General features: G+C 39.2%; 1 protein-coding gene across 1 annotated transcript in view; it reads left to right on the forward strand.

The window, feature by feature from the left end:
* Positions 1 to 9,505, forward strand: part of FN1 (fibronectin 1) — a 66,975-nt gene extending 57,470 nt beyond the window's left edge. The window contains exons 39-44 of the mRNA XM_012651458.1: positions 332 to 470; positions 2,701 to 2,865; positions 5,063 to 5,188; positions 5,701 to 5,807; positions 8,290 to 8,394; positions 8,740 to 9,505. Coding sequence (XP_012506912.1) covers positions 332 to 470; positions 2,701 to 2,865; positions 5,063 to 5,188; positions 5,701 to 5,807; positions 8,290 to 8,394; positions 8,740 to 8,811 — 714 coding nt within the window. The 3' untranslated portion in view covers positions 8,812 to 9,505. The remainder of the gene's footprint in view (positions 1 to 331; positions 471 to 2,700; positions 2,866 to 5,062; positions 5,189 to 5,700; positions 5,808 to 8,289; positions 8,395 to 8,739) is intronic.
* The last annotated feature ends 11,827 nt before the right edge of the window (positions 9,506 to 21,332 follow it).

Here is a 21,332-nt window from a genome sequence, read left to right on the forward strand (position 1 = left end):
ACTCTATCTCCCATACAGTGCAGTGCCATGCTTTATTTGAAGGGGAAAACAGGGTTTCCAAAGGATTTGCACAGACCTGTACTGCAACAAAATAAAGTGGAGGCCGTCTCCAGTATTCTTGAAGGCTCCTGGGAACTATGGAGCACATGAGTTGATTTTTGGGAGGACAATCTGGCAGAAATGATAGCCCCTCACTCATCTGGTTGGGACACCTACACCGTCCCTCTTCATTTGGCTCCTTTTGCTTTGTTTAAACAAGGAGGGTTACTGATAAGAGAATAGTCCTCAATATAATGCTTTCTCCTCTGCTTTGGATGTATCAAAATTGCAGTTCCGAGTTCCTGGAACTTCTACCAGTGCCACTCTGACAGGCCTTACCAGAGGGGCCACCTACAACATCATAGTGGAGGCGCTAAAAGACCAAAAGAGGCACAAGGTTCGGGAGGAGGTTGTTACCGTGGGTAACTCTGGTATGTAAACACGTGTTATGCAGGCACACGTCCCCCTCTGCACTGTGCCAGAGGTGGCTTTCTCGATTGACTGTTCCTTTGTTGCTGTTGTCTTTTACCTTTGGAAAATAATGCTACTCATCAACATGAAATAAACGAGCAACTTTAAATTACGAGCCGCCGCCCCGCCCCGCAGAATATACTAGTGCCTTTCCAAAATGCTCACATCATTAACAGGCTTTCAAATGGCGAGGTGATGATAGACCAGGAAGGGACACCAAATATTGTTTAGTCCAACACTCTGGAGCCCTTGCTAGTGAGTGTCTGAGTTGATATAGGGAACAGATTTCCTTATGTCTTTTCCCAGACCCTCTCCATCTCACCACGCTGCTGTCATTTTGAGTGGTTCTTAAGTTCCAAGACTGATTACCTGTAAAGGAAATTCCCCCCCTGCAGATGTTAGGGACAGCTGGCACTTTGCTCCTGACATAAAATGCTACCAACATAGCCCATTTCTGCCCGAAGAGCTCCCTTATTCCAATGTTATTTCAATATTTTTTCTTTCTGATTATATAAGTCCAAAGCCTCAACAGAGGTTAAAAGATCATTGACTCTTCTTTGTAGCACCTGGAAAGTCCTTTTAAACCAGTAATGTGCCACCTGGCTTTTCAGTTTGCAGCAGGTGAAGATTCACCAAAACACCTGAGATAGGGAATAATTAAAACCATGAATCCTGAATCTTCCAACGGGAGGGTTCGCTACTCCTCATTGGCAAAGGGTGCTAAATTCTCTTTGCCAAGTGACAGGTTTTATTCCTAGGGCCAGTTACTTAATTCTAGTCTCTTCCCTCCTCTGATAGAAGACTGTGCTCTTTTACATGGATAAATTCCTGTGAATTAAGCAGTGGAGTATTTGGCCAGAGGGGGGCGAGGAGGAGATTATTTTGTGTTCACCGTATTACATATCCACCATCCTGCTTATCTTTTGCTCTTCTGGTTTTACTAGTACAATGCCACGTGAATGGAATTTTCAAGAGCACAAAAGTCTTTGTGCTCTCCTACCACATTTTTTAAAAAAAGATTCCATCTCTATAATTATAACTTTTGTTAGGATGGACTCTTAACTCCTGGCCCTTTTTAGAGTATTGAACCCCCTAATAACAGTTTAAGCTCCTTTCGTTTTTCTTTGCAACTCTTTATTCCCAGTAGCAGTATTCTGCATCCTAACCAGGTTCTCCTGGCTTTGAGACATACATGTCAGACTTCCTAGTTCTCCAAAACTATTTTCTTCCAGTGTGATGCCTTTTAAAAATATCAGGCACTTCAAATATCTATTGCTTTTGAGCTTTTGATTTTTGCACTATAAAAAGAAACATACACAGTGGGATTTAAAGTCAATTATTTAATTTTTAGAGAATAATTTGAGGCATGCATTGTTTGCATAGATTATTTTAAAATAAGCTTTTCCAAATTGTAAAGAGACAACATGAAGAGACTCTGTTACTTATTTCTAAATCACCTATATCCCATTGCTTCCTCTTACTTGGAATAGTTGATTTTATTGATAAAGAAAAGCAATTTTGCCATTATAATAACAATGTGCAAAAAGCTAGGATTTCTGCACTATTATGCAAAAAAAATGCAATAATAAAGGTGAAGATTGCATTATAGTGGTATATTAAAATGCTGACACTTTTGCATTATGAGCAAAAGATAACCTCTAATAATTATTCTTCATTTAATGAGCATGTTCTAAGTGTTGGCAAAGGACCAATATTTTGAATTCATGACCTCGTGTAATCTTCATCAGATCCCTAGGAGGTAGAGATATTTTTATTATTATTCCTGTATTGCAAATGAGAGAAGTAAGGCCCAGAGATATTAAATAACTAGCCCAAGGTCACTCAGGTACCAATGGAGAGGCATTGCCGGTCTTTGTGTATCCCGTTAAAGCTCTTAACTAGCTTAAATTGCCTCAAAATCTGTTCCAAGTTCTATAAAGTAGACTTACCAGAAATGATCATTTTTTACAACTGAAGGAATAAATGAAAGATGGGCTCCTTTTAAGATGCCTGTGGCAGGTGTCCACTGGCTACATCTAAGCATTGTTTGTTAGAGTAGCTGATGCCCCGATAGAACAGATGAATGCCTCTTAATGCTGTGGGAATTTGTGTATACAATATTCAGTTTTCTTCTTATGGTCCCAAATCACCAATAAGATGTCTTTTTTTGCTTTTTCCTCCTTTTCTTAGTCAATGAAGGCCTGAACCAACCTACGGATGACTCCTGCTTCGACCCCTACACTGTTTCCCACTATGCCATTGGAGAGGAGTGGGAGCGATTGTCTGAATCTGGCTTTAAACTCTCGTGCCAGTGCTTAGGCTTTGGAAGTGGTCATTTCAGATGTGACTCATCTAGTGAGTAGCTTGCTGTGTCCATCCACCTGTCTGTCCATCTCTTCCAGTTCCACACATTTGCACTAATGTGCCAAGGAAGCATGTTTGGCAGACACGGGCTCTTCCAAACATGAAGCAAACAAGGGAATATTGTTTGACTCAAAGTAACATTTTGCATCATAAAAAAAATGATGGGAAATTTTACTTGTTGGATATCGCTTCATTTAAGGGTTGTATGCCAATACAACTATCATTTAAAAATAAGACTGTGATGGTAATTCAGTCTTTGAAATTTTCTCTTAAAACTCATCAATAAAGTCAAACTCTTTGGAGTCAGATCTAATTAAGAGTATCAGGCTGGGCATGGTGTCTCCCACCTGTAATCCCAGTGCTTTAGGAGGCTGAGGTGGGAGGATCACTTGAGGTCAGGAGTTTAAGACCAGCCTGGGGAACATAGTGAGATCCCATCTCTACAAAGAAATTAAAAACTTAGCTGGGTGTGGTTGTACAAACCTGTAGTTCCAGATACACAGGAGGCTGAGGCAGGAGGATTGCTTGAGCCCAGGAGTCTGAGGCTGTAGTAAGCTACGATTGTGCCACTGCACTCCAGCCTGGGCAACAGAGCAAGACCCCATCTCAAAGGAAAAAAAAGAAAAAGGTATCAGAGACACAGAGAAACCTCAAATCTGTTTTAATCTTTGGTGTTGAGTGAGGTTGGAGGTGAACATTTATACTCATAGTCTCTTTCAACACAAACTACATGTCATATTACACATATCCTCTCATGTCACACACACAGACACAACCCAAGTAGTTTGAACATTTCTCGAAATATAAAGGGAAAATTACAGATAATCTACTTGTAGATAATTAAGAATCAACTTCAATTGAAAAATATTTGGTTTTCAAATTATAAAGAGGTTTTAATTTTCCAATTCCTGTTTTTAGTTAAAGTGATCCTAGGAATTATCTATTATGCTTTCAGAGTTAGTATTAGAATTTATAAACCTTCCATTTATTCTTTGTTTTAAGGAGATGTGATTATTATGGACAATTGGTTCATTTTTATAGGTGTTAACCATCATGTCTTATAAACAAGCCTCCTATAGAAATAAAGAAATCATATTCTATGGAAATAAAATATAACAGACTTTTTTTAAAAAAGGATTTTCAAAGTATTTATCTTAAAGACATGAAATGGTTTGATCCAGACTGAAATTAAGAAACCAATTTTTCAGTGTAGACTTCTGTCCTTGACCACCTGAAAATGGAAAGGCAGACCAGTAGAAGTGTCACATACTGTTTAGGAGTTGGAAATTTTAACATTTGACATCAACTCGGTGTTTTTTAAGTTCCGAAACTGAACTACTTTTAGGTTTGCATATTTATCACCTGTGCGAGTACTTGGTGCAATTGTGGGAGCAGAGCTCTAAGTTCATTTACGTGATTCTTTGGCTCAATTTAGATAATCTTTGCTTAGATATCACAGCTGTCTGATTTCTTTATAGTATAAGGAAGGCTGAATTGTTGATAAAATTAAAGTAGTGTATTGTTATAGACACTTCTGAAGTGTTTTGTCTTAGTATAAACCTTGGAGATTAAAAAGCCATCCTTTATGTATAGTAGTTAAAGATCTATAACTTGTAACTTTTGGATATTCGTCAGAACCAGTCTTTTATTTGTAGGGATAATAACCATTGATTGATCATTATGTTTGTTTTTGTTTTGTTTCGTTACCCGAGCGTATTTTTTACTCTTCCATTTACATGAAATGGGTGCTGGCATGTAGAAATGAGCTGATCTTTGTTTTATGGTTAATTGAACCATTTTGTATCTAGGGTCTCTGCAAATCCAAGTGATTTTTCATTTCTGATCTATTCCTAAAGGACTACTCTAGCCCGACTTTAGTTTTCCACAGTTTTATATCTCAATAGTGAGAACTGAAATGGAAGTCACTGACTATTCTTATGACATGATCATGGCAGAATAAACTGGATCTTAAAATGTCCTAGAAAATGTTAAATGGCAAAAATTAGTATTTTAAAATCCAACCAAAGAAATGGTTCGTCACAGGGATTATGATCTTTAACTTTCTTTGCCACTCCTTCCAGATACATCATGGCTTTTAAAATCCTGTGGCAGGTCCCAGCTCACTCAGTGTCCTTTGAGTCAGAACATACAAATAACTTTTTGCTCCCAACCTTCCCCACCCTTCCAGAATGGTGCCATGACAATGGCGTGAACTACAAGATTGGAGAGAAGTGGGATCGGCAGGGAGAAAATGGCCAGATGATGAGCTGCACGTGTCTTGGGAACGGAAAAGGAGAATTCAAGTGTGATCCTCGTATGTCATCACAGATCATTTTTAGTGTCTTGTTAAGCACTCCCACTTTCATTACTGGGCCGTAACTCTCATTCACAGAAGTGATTGGAGACTTTAGGTCTCCTGGAGGAGTGAACAGCGGGTTTGTTAATCTTGTGATTTGGGAAAGCGGAGACAAGCTTCAAAAACGAGTCATGATTTAATGTTATTACAGGGCACTTCAGCACTTTTCCAACCTGAGTATTTTGACCATTATCTGCAGTGAAATGTTACAAGGAAGCTTTATTGGTCTGTAGATTCAACCTTTAAAATATGATTTCCATCTTCCCGTTGGCCCCTTTCCAGTTTACTAGTTCTAGTTTTTGGAAAGGCTGCCCTAAGCTCCGTAGAGCAGTACGTCTCTTATGGATGAGCACATAAATATATGGGATTTGGGCTATGGTGGTCCAAATTTAGGACAGAAATAGAACCACCCCTATGTCAAGTCTGCATGATAGTTCTCTGTCTTACATGTGCTTCTGACTTGTGCCTAGATGAGGCAACCTGTTACGATGATGGGAAGACATACCATGTAGGAGAACAGTGGCAGAAGGAGTATCTCGGTGCCATTTGCTCCTGCACGTGCTTCGGAGGCCAGCGGGTAAGACCAGATGTGCCAGGCTCCCTGCTATTTAGATAAGACAAGGGAGAGGCCTCTGCATGGATGTACTGTCCACTCAGGTGTGGCAGAGCCCCTTACGAAGTGTGGAAATACCGCATTTCCTGTTTGCACACAGCTTCCGATGGAAGGCTCTGGAGTGCCCCTCCTCGCTTCTCCCCCTCCTTGGTAGCCTCAGCCCCCCCCCCCATGCCTGCTATTATCAGGCTGTCTCTGTTCTTCAGCAACTAGTGTCAAATGCTGTGTAGCGCTGGGCCTTCAGCTCCATTCTGCTGGACAGGTGTCCCTGTGGCATCATTCTTTGCACCCTCTCTCAATTTCAAAACACGTCCTTGTTATAGGCCTAGCACTGTGCTAAGTAAGATGGGACCAACAGAGAATGAGCAATGGTCCTGATGCTTAATGGTATCGTTGAAAACATTAAATTGGTATACATTGCAAAGTCAAGCTAATGAAATAAGTTTCTGAGTGAGTCTGACAAATACAGTTCCAGGTAGGCTGGCATTAGCAAGAAAGAGAAGCATGACCTGGCTGGCACTTAGGATGGCAAAGATTTGGTTGGGAGGGGAAGAAGCAGAGACACAGAGAACACACCCCCTGGGATAGGAAGGCGCTGGTCCAGATGGGCTTCAGTGGGCCAACCCCCTGCCTGGTGTCTTGTGGTAAGAAATCAATGGGAAGAAGTAGATTATGGAGGCCCTTGGAAATCTGTTATTTCTGCGTGTACTTCTCAACCATTTCTGACACGTGCTCTACTTCAATTTGGTATAATGAAAAATTCTATGCCTTCTTCTAATATTATTTGAAATTTCAAAATGAAATGACTCTTATAAGTCAAATAAAAGCTACAGAACAGGACAGTCCTTTGTTTTCAATTTAGATAACAATAGCTCCGCAAGTTCTCACACGTGAGGAGCATGCTCCCCACCCAAGGGTGAGATTCATGGATTGATGCATCTGGCATTAACCAATTACCAATTAACCAAGATGTAAAGGAGCATGATGGAAAATAGTCTTTAGGAAAATTAATCTGGCAGCAGGGAAGGGTCTTCAGGGGCCTGTGTCTGCCCCACCTGGGGCAGCCCATGGAAACTGCTCTAATATTCTTCTACCCCTAGAGGTTAGGTGGGGAGGGATGTGCTCCCAATTCTGATGGGAGAGAAACTGTGGAATCAATCTCAATCTCTCTCTCTCACTCCCTCTCTCTCATTAACACTTACAAAGACCATGATCAAAGAACTCAGTCATCCTGGTATAAAAACGTGTGATAGAGAGTGAATTTATTGGGAAGTAGATTTTGATCTCATTTCAACATCTTGTCCTCGTTAATTATGCACATATGAAAACTTTCATGTGTGACACTTATTGTGTTCTCAAGAAAGGTGCTAAATGAAACTCTTAAGACAGTGGGAACTGTCACATTCTTATATGCAAGCATGATTCATTGATTCCGTAAGTAGGCATTACCCATATTGCATTAGGTATTATGGGGAATATGCTCTTAAATGGAGAAATACGTCTAAAATATTTAAATTGTAATACAATAAAGAAAATGATTTATATTCTTTAGGGTTCTTTTAGTTGTAAAAGTCAACTCGAGTTAGACAAAAATGGCTCACATAACAGAAAAGTCCCAGAATCTACCAGTTTCAGGGCCTGCTCAGCAGTGGCATTTGGAGTCTCTCCCTCTCCACGTATCTTCTCTTGCACTCGCTTCACTCTCCGGTGGACCCCTGCTCATAGTGACATCAGTGTTCTCCATGAGCTCCAGTTTTACCTCCTTACAGCTTAGGAAAAACAGTGAAAGAGAACATGTGCTTTCTCACATTTCCAGCAAAAATCTCAGGGACGAGGCTCACTGGCCTCATCATGGGAGGGAACAGCTTGGTCCTGTTCCCATCTTCCATCCCGTCTCTGGCCAAGTGAAAGGCTACCATGTCACTGGCTAGGGACGTTTAGGAAGGGAGTGGCAATGTGCTGCATTAGAAAGAACATGGCCAGGAGTCACCCCAACGCCACTGTGTGACTTCCCTGCTCCCTCTGAGCAAGTCATTCTTCTCTTCTGAGTCTCTTTTTCCTTCCCTGGAAAGTGAGGATGTTTGTCCATGTGATCTCAAGCCCCTTTTAAAATCTCTATGATTCTATGAAAACCTCTTCTGTCATCTAGTGCAGAAAGCTTGTTGAGGAAGTTGGGACTGGAATGAGCCTTAGCAGATGGGTGGGTTTTGAATAGAAAGAGAAGAGAGGACATTTCAGAAAAAGGAAAAGCATAAATAGACAGAGGTAGGTATACGAAACAGTAATGAGGCAAAATGTACTGTAAGAGCTATAAATGCATGAAATCATCATCAAAGCTTCCTCAGAGATTAACTGCTTATATTTTGCCAGTGCATAAGAGCTAAAAGTTTTCTTTAACTTAAGCACTAAATTATGATGTTCTCTGGTTGTGCCTCTACTCTCTCAGGGCTGGCGCTGCGACAACTGCCGCAGACCTGGGGCCGAACCCGAAGGCTCCACTGGACACTCCTACAACCAGTATTCTCAGAGATACCATCAGAGAACAAACACTGTAAGTGCATTTGCCCCAAGAGTGTCTCTCCCCTAAATACAATCAGATCCATACTAGAGTCTCTCTTTCTGTGGGTACCTTTCTTCTAAATGAACCAAATTTTCTCTATTTTTTAAAAAAATCTCAAATAACAAGCAGAATACTGTATTCTATAACATAATTTAAGTTATAAGTAATTAAACTCTTGAACATCTCTTACTGACTAGTATATTGCTAAGTTCTTGAAACTAGGAAGAAATATTCTATCTACCAGCAGTTGTCACGGAAGTCCCCGCCTCCCCACATTTTTTTTCTGTACACTTTACAGTATTGGCCACTAATTTTTCTCTTCTTCCATTTTAACAGAATGTTAATTGTCCAATCGAGTGCTTCATGCCTTTAGATGTACAGGCTGACAGAGACGATTCCAGAGAGTAAATATTTCCAACCCAGAGAAGCAAGCATGTCTCTCCGCCAAAGTCCATCCAGACTGGAGTGATGTTAGCAGACCCATCTTGAAGAGCTTGTTTCTTTCTTAAGCCCTTTGCTCTGGAGTAAGTTCTCCAGCTTCAGCTCAACTCACAGCTTCTCAAGCATCACCCTGGGAGTGTTCTGAGACTCTTCTCATAAATGAAGGCATTATGTTGCCTGTTCTGCTTCAAAGTAGTCAATACCGCTCAGTATTTTAAATGAAATGATTCTAACTTGTGATTTGGTTTGGGATCAATAAGGAAGCATATGCAGCCAACCAGGATGCAAAATGTATTGAAATGACATGACCAAAATTTTAAGTAGGAAAGTTACCCAAACACTTCTGCTTTCACTTAACTGCCTGGCCCACAATACTGTAGGAACGGCATGTCCTTGTTACTGTGATATTTAAAATATCTACAGTACTCACTTTTTCCAAATGATTCTAGTAATTGCCTAGAGATATCTTTCTCTTATCTGTTATTTATCAATTTTTCCCAGTATTTTTATATGGAAAAAATTGTATTGAAGACACTTAGTATGCAGTTGATAAGAGGAATTTGGTATAATTGTGGTTGGTGATTATTTTTTATACTGTATGTGCCAAAGCTTTACTACTGTGGAAAGACAACTGTTTTAATAAAAGATTTACATTCCACAACCTGAAGGTCATTCTATTTCATATAAGACACTTTGGGGGGAAATAATAATTCTCACGTATATTCTTTTTCTTTTCAGTTCAGCAAACATTTGAAAATCTATGATGCACAAGGCTCTAATTCTTGTTGATTTCAGTACAAGATTTTTGAAGTCTGTTGCTCCAAAACTCAGATTCATTGTTATCAATCCATCTCTTCAGTAGTGGAGATAGCTTTATATTTTCTGCTTTAATCAATTTAAATAGATTCAACTATTTATTAAAATTGCTAGCTCAGTCTTCAGAAATGAGCTTTAGCTGCTCTTTTCTAACCATTACAATTATTCTTTTCCTCCCTCCTCCTTTCCTTCCTTCTTCAAATGAACATCTATTCAAAGAAATTCCCTGCAAGGAAAATAAAAAAGATGACTAAGATGTTAAAAGCACTTGACTAATACGGTGTAGAGGAGTTTTGTCTTGGGGAAATCCTGTGGTATAATAACCCCAATCCAATTTATCTTAACTCGTGTTAGCTGATACTTGTAGCATGACTTGATAAACTCCAGCTGAACAAAGTTTGCTTACTCCTGGTCTGCAAAGGTCATTTCATTTTCAGTGTAACACTGGGGAAACAATGAAACTTTGGGATTCAATCTGACATTCAGAATAGTAAATACTGGCACTGGAAATCGTTGATTATTAGCAAAATAAAAATAGTAGTTCATGATACACAAAACATGGAAAGCACTTTTATATATAGTATTGTGCAATGAAAGAAAGTATTTCAACAAATACCTGGCAAAGAATAGCAAGACTAAATACAGAAAGTATTTCCTCATAGTTCATTTTTGTTTTTAAAAAAATACATTTAAATTGATTTACAGCTTATAAAATGCTTTGACATTTAGAATCTCATTTGGGGGTGGTTTATAGCTTAATTTTGCAGAGAATACATCAGATGAGTTTTCCTTAGCAAAATACACTCCCAGACCCTGGACTTCTAAACACTGTTAATCTTTCAGCTTTATCACGCCAATAGTTACCGAGATAACTACTCTATATGTGTTTTTTAACAATCACAGAGAGTACAGATCAAGGTGATATAAATGACTGTCTCACATATGTGGGTCACTGCTCACTGGAGAGGGAATATGACCCAATACCAATCTACACTATGTACCATAGAACGACCCACTGAAAACATGCCCAAAAGAAAGCAAGCTGGTGCCTCCATATCCACAGGTGAGGTGGTAAGGCAGGCACCTCCATTAGCTCTTGTTTAAAGGTCTATTTAAAAACATAAAGAGCAGTTTGGAGTTGAGAATGGTTATGCTTTAAACCACTTGCTGAACTACAAACCTAAAAAGATTTTCTCTAAAATGCACTTTAAGTAAATTCAGTTGGACTGTATTAATTAAATGGAAAACAAGCCCTTTTGACTACTTTTATGTTGAAATGTAAAAACCACAACTAAAATTTTTTTTTTTTAAAAAAAACCTTTTCCAGAATGTCTGATGGATTCTCAAAAGTAATGTATTAAACTCACAAATTAAGCTCAGAATAAATTAAACAAATTTAAATGGCCTTTCTGTTTTAGTATCACGATGTAAGAATAGTAAAACTTCCTTTTTTACTGACCGTTTCTCAGCAAAATCATTCAAGTATGAGAACTCAGTGTTTCCAAAAATCTTTTATAGTTTCTACTGACTCATGTTATTGCTTCCCCTGAGAATTGTTTTCAGGAGGCCCAATTGAAAGGCATAATTAAAAGACAAATCTGGATTTAGGCAAGAAATTGACAATTGAAGAGAAATCAGGTAAAACTAGTAAATATCATCAGACTTTAAAAAGGAAAAAAATCATAGTTTTGAAGATTTAGCTTGCTTTGCTGTACTTGATTTGTAATGAAATTTACTGTTAGGGTATTTATATTGTTTTCAGCTCTAACGACCTAAGTGAATTATGCAAATTGGTCTGTATGATAATATCACTATCAGCCTGCAAGGCACACTTTCTATGGAGGTGAATAAAGAAATGATCAGGTAGAAATTACAAGTATAGGAAATGGCTTTTCTATTTAATTATATTTCCATTGAAAATTCTATTCCATTTCTAGTGGTATGAAACTCATTAAAGTGATTAAGAAACATCACATCAGCAAATTTAAGTGCTGAAATTGCTTCCTATTTAGTAATTTCCCATTATTGTAGTGGGAACGTGGCAGACTACAATTAAAAAATCCCATTTTCAGGGGATACAATTCAACTATTAAACAAAAAAACGCACCACTGTTGGGACTTCTCATGCTTGGAAACATTTAAAGATTACCCTTAAGGCTGATAAAGCAGAAGAAACACAAAGATGACCTTGAGCAAACTGAGAAAAGTTCTTTTTCAAGAGTATATGGCACTTACGCTTGCAGTGTGAGTTATTTCCATGACCACTGTCATCTCACTCCATATCCTCATTAAAATAAAAGATTCAATTTGAATTGCAAACAAAAACCTATATAAATTACAAATGAAGAGAAGAAAATACTGTAAGTAATGAAAGAGCAAGGGAAATGGGGCTTTGACTGAAAGCCCCAAACGGGAAGTTCCTTTTTAACATTCCTCAGTGGAGTCAGGTATGAGATATCAAAGCATGTTTTACATTTCCTTGAATTCCTTTTTACTTACTCTTTAGAGACATAAAGGTTTTGACAATCTTAGGAGCCAAATTTATCTTTAAAATAGCTCTGGTGTGGAGTCCCCAAAGGCTTGAAATTAGCATTGGTTGAGGTATCCAAGGCAGCTGGCCAGGGGTGAAGGTCAGCAACCTGGGGTAAAGGTCAGGATTCCTACTGCCCGGGCTGGATGCCCTGTCCTGCAGGCTGCCCACCACACTGCTCCCTTAGGCAAAATACATCAAGGGCCATGGGTTCTTCCATTGAGCTCTTTGCAACGCGGTACTTCAGAAACTGTCATTTCATTCCAGAAGGAAGCACTGCCTTTGCCAGGAGACCTCTGGGCAGGACCTTACAGGAAACCTACCCATCTCTGTAGTTCAGCTTTACCTGTAAGGTGCTGAGCCAAGTGCTGAAAAGCTATTTTTTGACTCAGAAACACTCTGCTTTGGTGGAGGAATTGGAATCCTCATACATTGCTGGTGGAAATGTAAAATGGGGCAGCTGCTATGGAAAACAGTCTGGCGGCTCCTCGGAAAGTTAAAACATAGAGTTACCATATGACTTTGCAATTCCATTCCTAGATACATACTCAAGAGAACTGAAAACATATGTTCACGTAAAAAACTTGTACATAAACGCTCATAGCATCAATATTCATAATAGCCCAAAGGTGAAAACAACCCAAATGTCTATCAACGGATGAATGGATAAACAAAATACGGTATGTCTATATAATGAAATAATATTTGAGCATAAAAGGAATGTACATGCTGCAACATAAACCTTCAAAACATCATGCTGAGTTGAAGCCAGACACAAAAGGCCACATATTGGGTGATCCCATTTATGTGAAATGCCCAGAAGAGGCAAATGCATAAAGACAGAAGGTGGGTTTGTGTTTGCCAGGGGCTGGGGAAGGGGCAGTGGGCAGTGTTCGCTCACAGGTGCAGGCTTTCTTTTTGGTGTGACGAAGACATTATATGGGACTAGATAGCAGAGATGGCTGCACAGTTTGTGACCATGCTTAAAACCACTGAAGAGTGTACTATAAAATGGTCAAAATGGTGAATTTTATGTTGTGTGAATTTTGTCTTAATAAAAAAGAAAAAAATACCAACTTAATTACAGAAAATCTCCTTAATATCCGTTTGCTTATGGGTAAGAAGTGAGGTATGGGTAAAGAGAGTAGATGAAGGTTGAAGGAGCTCAGAAACTTTTTCGCCACCAATTTGGTAACAAATAAAATCATCCACAAATACACATTCAGTAGTTTTCATAGTCACGTCCATACATCAACGCATCTTCCACCACTCCCCATGCTTCCATATACACAAAAGCTTTATGAAAATAATAACTAGCACTTTTTTCTAGACAGTATTTTTCATATCCCAGGTGGCGTTCTAAGTGCCCTTAATATTTTGTCTCATCCCTCTTCAGAGCGACCCTAAGAGTTGAGCATTGTCATCACCGTCATTGCCTGATGTCATTGCCTGATGTCACATAGCTTGTCAGTAGCAGAGCTGGGACTTGAACCAGACAGGCTAGGTCCAGGACATGTGCTTTTACATGGCAAGCTATCCGGTCTCTTAAGGAGTGAATCTATCCTCATTTTTATAGAAGAAACAAACTCTAAGAAGTTAAGCCATGTGCCCAAGATCACCCAGCTGCTGAGTGGCAAAACTAGGGGGTGATTAACTTACAAGGCACAAAGATGGGGGGAAAGATAGGGCCATAATCAAGGATAGACAGAAATGTGGGGGTTCTGGCAATATTCCATTTCTTGACCCGGTTGGCAGTGACACAGGTGTTCGCTTAAAAAATCTTTAAATGGTAGATGTTTCATGCACTTTTCTATATGTATGATTTATCATTTTTTTAAAGATAAATTTGTACCTAGCACAGTGTTTAGAAACAAGAAGGTTTAAGAGTGTCTGAGAATAGAAGGCACTGGGAGCTTAAAGCCCTGTAGATTTTTGTGCTCTGAGGAAGGGACACAAACTGCAATTTAGCAAGAGGTGCCCCGGAGAGAAGTAAGTGTCAAAAGACACCTCCCAGGGGCTGCGTTTGAGAATGAGTAAGTCTTTTCTCCCTGTGCTCCAGGGGCCCCTCTAATTTAAATACATTCTATATTGGTCCAGGTGTTTTATTGGTCTTCTGCCTGTCTGTATCATGGAAATAACAGACTTAAGATCATTATGCATTTCACTTAAACACCAGTGAAACTCCAGTCTTGAAGTTTTGATGTTTTAGTTGCATGATCACAGAAAAGACTGTGTTAATGGGGTTCCAGTTCCAGACCTTTCCAAAGTGCCTAACTTCCTTCGCTATTATCCACCTCCACCAAGATTAACCTGAGTATATAGAAAGGAAAACAGTAAATTACAGCAAATTACACAGCAAAATATGAGTAACCCAGGGAATGAGCTCATGTGCAACGGGTAGTGACTTTGCTGGCTTAAGAAAGGACACTGCTTTTTTTTGGCCTAAGGCAGGACAGTGGGATGGTAAATGCGGAAGGAAGTGTTGGAAGCCTTGAACTGAGTTGTTTGGTGGAGTGAAGAATAGCCGATGGTTTGTGCTGCTTGGATGCTCCTCATCAGGGTTCATTCAAACCTTCCCTTCCTGAATTCCTTGGGGCTGGCAAGGACCATCAACTGCTTTGCCTTAAGCGCTGTCTGTGGAGTGGCCAGTCCTGGTGGGAAAAAGGAACTCACAGGCCAACACACCAAAACATTTGAGAACAAATATTTTTAAAGAAAAATAATGTACTAGATTACAGATTCTGACAGAGGTAGAAATTGTAAAACAGAGCTAGAAAGAAGATACCAACAATATAAAAAAACCCAGAAATATTAGATCTGAAAAATATAACTCCTGAAATAAAGGGTCAATAGATGGGACAAAGCAGAATGGATACAACATAGGAATGAATTAGTACAATGGAAGACCAGACTAAAGACAGCTCCTAGAGGGACAAAGGAAGAAAAAAGAAACATGGAAGAAAAGCTAACAGATATAGAAATTGCATCAGAAATGCTAACATTTGGTTAAAACAAATCCCACAAAGAGAAATAAAAACAGAATAGAGGAAGTAAATATTAGTAGAAATAACAAGCATAAATTTCCTAGAATGAAACAAAAAAGATCTCCTAATGAAAATGTCCAGAGTGCAACAAGGAGAAAGGAGAAATAAGGAAAAAACCCACACCTAGACACATTGTAGAACAGCTTGAAAATATCAAGGAGAAAATCAGACCAAGTTTCCTGCCAAGGAAAAAGAACCAGATTGACATCAGGTTTTAAATACAACAATGGATACAAGAAAAAATGGAGCAGTGTTTTCAAAGTATCGAAGAACTCAGAACCCAGAATTGTAAGTGCAGTCAAAGTGAATTCAAATGTACAGGCGTGATACAAATATTCTTAGGGGTGTAAAGTTTCAGAGGCTTTGCCACACAGACGCTGTGTAGTTTATGTGAGAGGAGAAACTCAGGAGATACTGCCAGAGATACATGTAGTATAAGTAAAAACAATGCTTGGAAAGTTTGGTATTTAGGGCGAAAAAAGCTAAGAGAAAATGTATCTCCAAGCCTAGGAATCAACATGGTGGGAGTTTGTGGGGGGTTTTTGAGGGAGTGTGAAAATGGGTGGAAGTGCTTATCTCATTGGGGGAACTATGGCTATCAATTCAAAACAACAGTAAGAAAGGAGTAAAAAGTGGGTCAAATTTTATAGGATGGTAGAAATAGGGTCCAAAAATTTCAATAATTTAAATAAATATAGATAGGCTGAATGCAAAGACAAAGATTTAAGCAGGCACTCCATCAGTTTCCGTGTTTGTTTTTGTGGAGACAGAGTGTCACTCGGTGTCCTGGGTAGAGTGCAGTGAGGGGGGTCACCGCAAGCTCGAGGTCCTGGGCTGTGAGCGATCCTCCTTCTGCCTCAGCCTCCCTGGTGGCTGGGACTACAGGCGCTTGCCAGAGCACCTGGCTGCGTTTTGTTGGTTTTGTGTGTTTTTTTTTTTGTCTTTACTATTTTTTTTTTTGTAGTGGTAGAGGCGGGGTCTCACTGCGCTCAGATTGGTGTCAAACCGCGGAGCTGCAGCTATCCTCCCGCCTCGGCCTCCCAGGAAGCTAGGACAACAGGCGTGAGCCACCGCGCCCGGCCAAGACAAAGGTTTAAAAAGGGCACTTTAAAAAATAAAACCCAAGGCAATAGTAACTTTAAACACGTGTACACTTTTTTAGCCTCAAATACATATGAAGCAAACATTTATAAACCTGTAGGGAGAAACTGGAAAAAACATCCTCACAGAGAAAGGTTTCAATAGCTTTTTTCTAAATTATTGATTAATCAAACTAAAAAAAAAAAATCATCCAACTACAGTTATCAATTTATAAGAGATAAAGAAGCAGAGGCACAAACTAAACGACATCACAGGAATGCAGCAGCAAAACACAGAACGTGGGGAACTCCATGGGACCAAAATTCTAATATCTTCAATAAATCGATGGCAAGAAAAAAATTTAAAGAGAAACCAATTAAGAAACTTGAGACATACCAATAAAATATAATGTGATATACCAGCCTTGGATCTTATAAACAACAAACTGGAAAACAAAATGAGCCAATGTGTGAGACCTGAATGGTGATGGGATGTTTGATATTAAAAACTACTGTTGAGCTTTTTAGTGTGATATTAGAATTGTGGTTATATAGTTCTTAAAATACTTATTTTTCTAACAGTTCCAGCTTTGCAGAAAAAATTATGAGGATGATAGAGTTCCCATATACCTCGCACCTAGTTTCCCCTTTTATTAATACCTTACATTAGTATGGTTCATTTATAGTTACAATTAATGAACCAACATTGATGCGTATTAACTAAACTACATACTTTATTCACAATTTCTTAGTTTTTACTTAATGTCCTTTTTCTGTTGCAGGATGCCATCCAGGATACTACATTAGTTCTTGATGACTTCTTTTCTTGATGACCTTGACAATAGTTAGATTATTTTGAAGGTCCTTCAGCTAGGATTTGTCTGATGTTTTTCTCATGATTAGACTGGGATTACAGGTTATTGGAAAGAAGACCAAAAAGGGAAAGTGCCACTTGCGTTCTGATGTACGTACTATCAATGTGACATCGATGTTGACCTTGATCACCTGTCTGAGGCAGTGTTTGTCAGGATTGCACACTTTTTCTTTTATTTCCCTTTCCACACTGTACTACTCTTTGAAAGGAAGTCACTCTGCACAGCTCACACTTAAGGGGTGGGGAGTTACGCCCATGTTAAAGCTGGAGTATCTATGTAAGTTACTTAGAATCCTTCTGCATGAGAGAGTTGTATACTTCACATTTATTTATTCATAACATTTATTTACATCAGTGTGAACTCATAGGTATTTTATACTTTGGGTTACAATCCAATAGTACTTTATTTTGTTGTTCAAATTGTCCTGGGTTTGGCCATTGGGAGCTCTGTTAGTTGGCTCTTACGTCCTTTGACATATTCCCATCATATAAGTTGTTTTCTTGTTGTTTTGAGCACTTTACTTTCTAGCACTTTAAGATGCTCCAGGGGCATCTTATTTCCTATCCCAGTCCTGGAGTCAGCTCTTTCTCCAAAGATGCCTAAATCCTTTTATTGGAGAATGGCATTAGAAACCAGATCTTGAACTAGGCATACTCATTTTTAAGGGTATCATTGCTTCTAGTCCCTCTTAGCTAATAGATGTGGTTATATATTTCAAGGAATAAAAATATGCCTTTAAAAAAAGTTTTTTTAAAAAAAGTTAACTTTTAGATTAGACATACTGAAATGTTTACAGATGAAGTACCTAGAATTTGCTCCAAAATTAGCAGTATTGAGGGGTAGGAAGTGGGGAAACAGTATAGATAAAATTAGAGTGGTCATGAGTTACTTATAGTTGATGACAGGTAGATAGAGTTTAGTTTAACTATTTTAATTGTCTGTCTCCTTCAAAATTTCCATAGTAGAAAACTTCTAAAAATTCAGAAGTCTACTCATGCCAGCACATTTTAAAAACCTAGACAAAATGGTCAAATTTCTGGGGAGAGTGGAAATACTTTGCTATAGCTGACTTTGCAATAAAAAGCTATTTAAGAAACTGAAGTAGTGGTTACAAAATTCCTATAGGATATTCATTGGAGTTTCCACTCTATTAATGGCAGAGTAAGTAGATTGCATTGGACTAACCTTCCTGCAGATAATAATTATGAACCAGGGACAAAAGTATGTAAAAATCTATTTGAAGGCACTGAGAACAACCAAAAGCTAGTAGATACCGGATGAGATCAATCATCAAAGAGGAAGAAGGGGACATGTGGATTCTCCACAAATTAATGTCATTCCAACCAAAATTTCAATTGGACCTTTTAGTAGGAATGGACTAGTTCATTCTAAAATGTACATGGAAATGTCAAGGACCTAGAACAGCCAGAACAATCTTTAAAGAGAACGAAGTTGAAGAACTCACACCATTCCACTACAGAATTCACGCTAAAGCTACAGTAATCAAGAGTGTGGTATTGCCATTAGGACAAATGAATGGAACACAAGAGAGTCCAGAAATAGACCCACACACATATGATATGGTCAACTGAGGAAATAAGGCAATACAATGGAGAAATTTTTTCAACAAATGATGCTGGAACAACTGGAAAAATATATGGGGATAAAAAAAAAAAACTTCACTCATACATCACAGTAAAATTGAAAGAGAACAGACCTAACTGTAAAAGTGAAAACTATAGAATGTCTAAGAAAACATAAGAGAAAATCTTCATAACCTTTGGGTAGGTAGGCAAAAATTTTTAATTTTTAGGAATACATAAAGATGCAAAGATACCAGCCAGGGGTGGTGGCTCAGGCCTGTAATCCTAGCACTTCTGGGATGCCGAATGGGGAAGGACTGCTTGAGGCCAGGAGTTCGAAGCCAGTCTGAGCAAGAGTGAGACACCATCGTTACATAATAGAAAAATTGGCCAGGCATGGTGGCGTGCACCTGTAGTCCCAGCTACTTGGGAGACTGAGGCAGGAGGATCACTTGAGCCCAGGAGTTTGAGGTTACAATGAGCTATGATGACACCACTGCACTCTAGCCCATGCAACAGAGTGAGACTGTCCTCCCTCCAAAAAAAAAAAATACATGCATAGACCAGTCTGTCACAAACTAAGGGGTGCAGTGGTGCATGATCATAGCTTACTTCAGCCTCTTTTTTATTTTTTGTAGAGACAAGGTCTCCCTATGTTGCCCAGGCTGGTCTTGAACTCCTGTGCTCAAGTGATCCTCCTGCTTCAGCCTCCTGAGTCACTAGAATTACAGACAAGAGCCACCACACCTGGTTTTAAACATTTTTTAATTGTCTAACCATGGTTACACAAATATTCTTAAGAACAGTACTACAAAACATCTCAATTAGCTATATTGTTGCCCAAATTCATCAAACTAATCCATTCTCTAATTATAATTTGACATTTGCAGAAAGGATGACTGTGTAAGCAGAAATTCTACCATTACCTCTCAAATGGGAAGGCATAATATGTGATTTTTAAAAACTCAAAATGGTAATGGTTGGTGGAATTTCACATGTAAGCCTTAGACAAGACAGTGTTAAACAGAACAAAACTGTTCCAATCATTATACCCTTAATGTTAACGTTTGGTCAAGCTAAAGAACCATGAATAACTGGGAGCAGACAAAATGTACACTAAATTCATAGGCCAAAATCCTTATTAGCTATTTATTGCTATATAACAAATTACCCCAAAACTTTGTGGCTCACAATTATGTATTAAATATCTCTCTGTGTCTATGAGTCAGGAATTGGTGAGACACACTTTTGGGCAGTTCTTGCTCAGGTCTCAAAACAGGCTGAAGCCAGGTATCACTGGAGAGTAGGCTCCCCCTTCAAGGTGGCTCCTTCATGTGGCTGGCAGCTAGCAAGAGCAAGAAGGTTTCCCTCCTTGTGGAGAGCTGCTTAAACCTCCTTGCAACATGGCCTTGGCTTACCCCAAAGCAAGCAAGCTGAAGTTACACTGTCTTAGGACCTAGCCTCAGAAGTCATACATTTTTTTCTGCAGTATTTTACTGCTCACACAAATTACACTTGTTTCAACGTGGCAGGGTACAAGGGCTGGAAGATTAGCCAATATAGAAATGACTTAGAATGATGACTTTAAAAAAAATATTCAGAAACTTTTACTTAGCAAGATTAAAGACTTCGGAAGAGGGTAAGACATCTATTGAAGGTGGACCATGTCTAAGGGTTTAGTTGACCACAGGTATAGCATAAATGAATAGTCAGGACCACACAAGCAGGACTCAGATGCACACTTCTGTCCTGCCTGACACAAGCAGGCACTGCCCTAAGCCCGTAATTGGAATATTGTGGTCCATTTCTGGGCACCAAACATTGATTCCATTTTTTATGTAGCTCCAGAAGGCAGATCTAGAGCTGCTGAAATTATGGGAAACGTTTCCCTTAACACAGAGGAAAAGTAAGCACTAGCATTGTCTACAGATGGGGTCAACAAGACATAGTAATCCCCTCTAAGGTTCCAGCTCACAGGTGATAGACAACTAAGCTTTTTAGAAGTGTGATTAAAAGAAACAGCATGAGCTCACTCCTGTAATCCTAGCACTCTGGGAGGCCGAGGCAGGAGCTCAGGAGTTCGAAACCAGCCTGAGCAAGAGCGAGACCCTGTCTCTACTAAAAATAGAAAGAAATTAATCAGACAACTAAAAATATAGAAAAAATTAGCCGGGCATGGTGGCGTATGCCTGTAGTCCCAGCTACTCGGGAGGCTGAGGCAGGAGGATCGCTTGAGCCCAGGAGTTTGAGGTTGCTGTGAGCTAGGCTGACGCCACAGCCCTCTAGCCCGGGCAACACAGTGAGACTCTGTCGCAAAAAAAAAAAAAAAGAAATGGCATGAGAAGAATCCCCTATGAGGAAACTTGTGGAGCTTTAAGATACTTGTCATCTGCTCTGGCTGCTCGGTTTCTCTGTTTACTTGCAGATTCCTGTTTCCCACAGGTAGTGCCGTGGGAAGAGCTGAGCACCAGGAGGCAGGGGGCTCAGGCAATGCTCACACCAACATTGACGTGTAATGTGTCAGTCTAAAGAGTCTGTATCTTTATGACAAAACACAACTA

This window comes from Propithecus coquereli, unplaced genomic scaffold (assembly GCF_000956105.1).
Source record: "Propithecus coquereli isolate 6110/MARCELLA unplaced genomic scaffold, Pcoq_1.0 Scaffold357, whole genome shotgun sequence".
Lineage (NCBI taxonomy): Eukaryota > Metazoa > Chordata > Mammalia > Primates > Indriidae > Propithecus > Propithecus coquereli.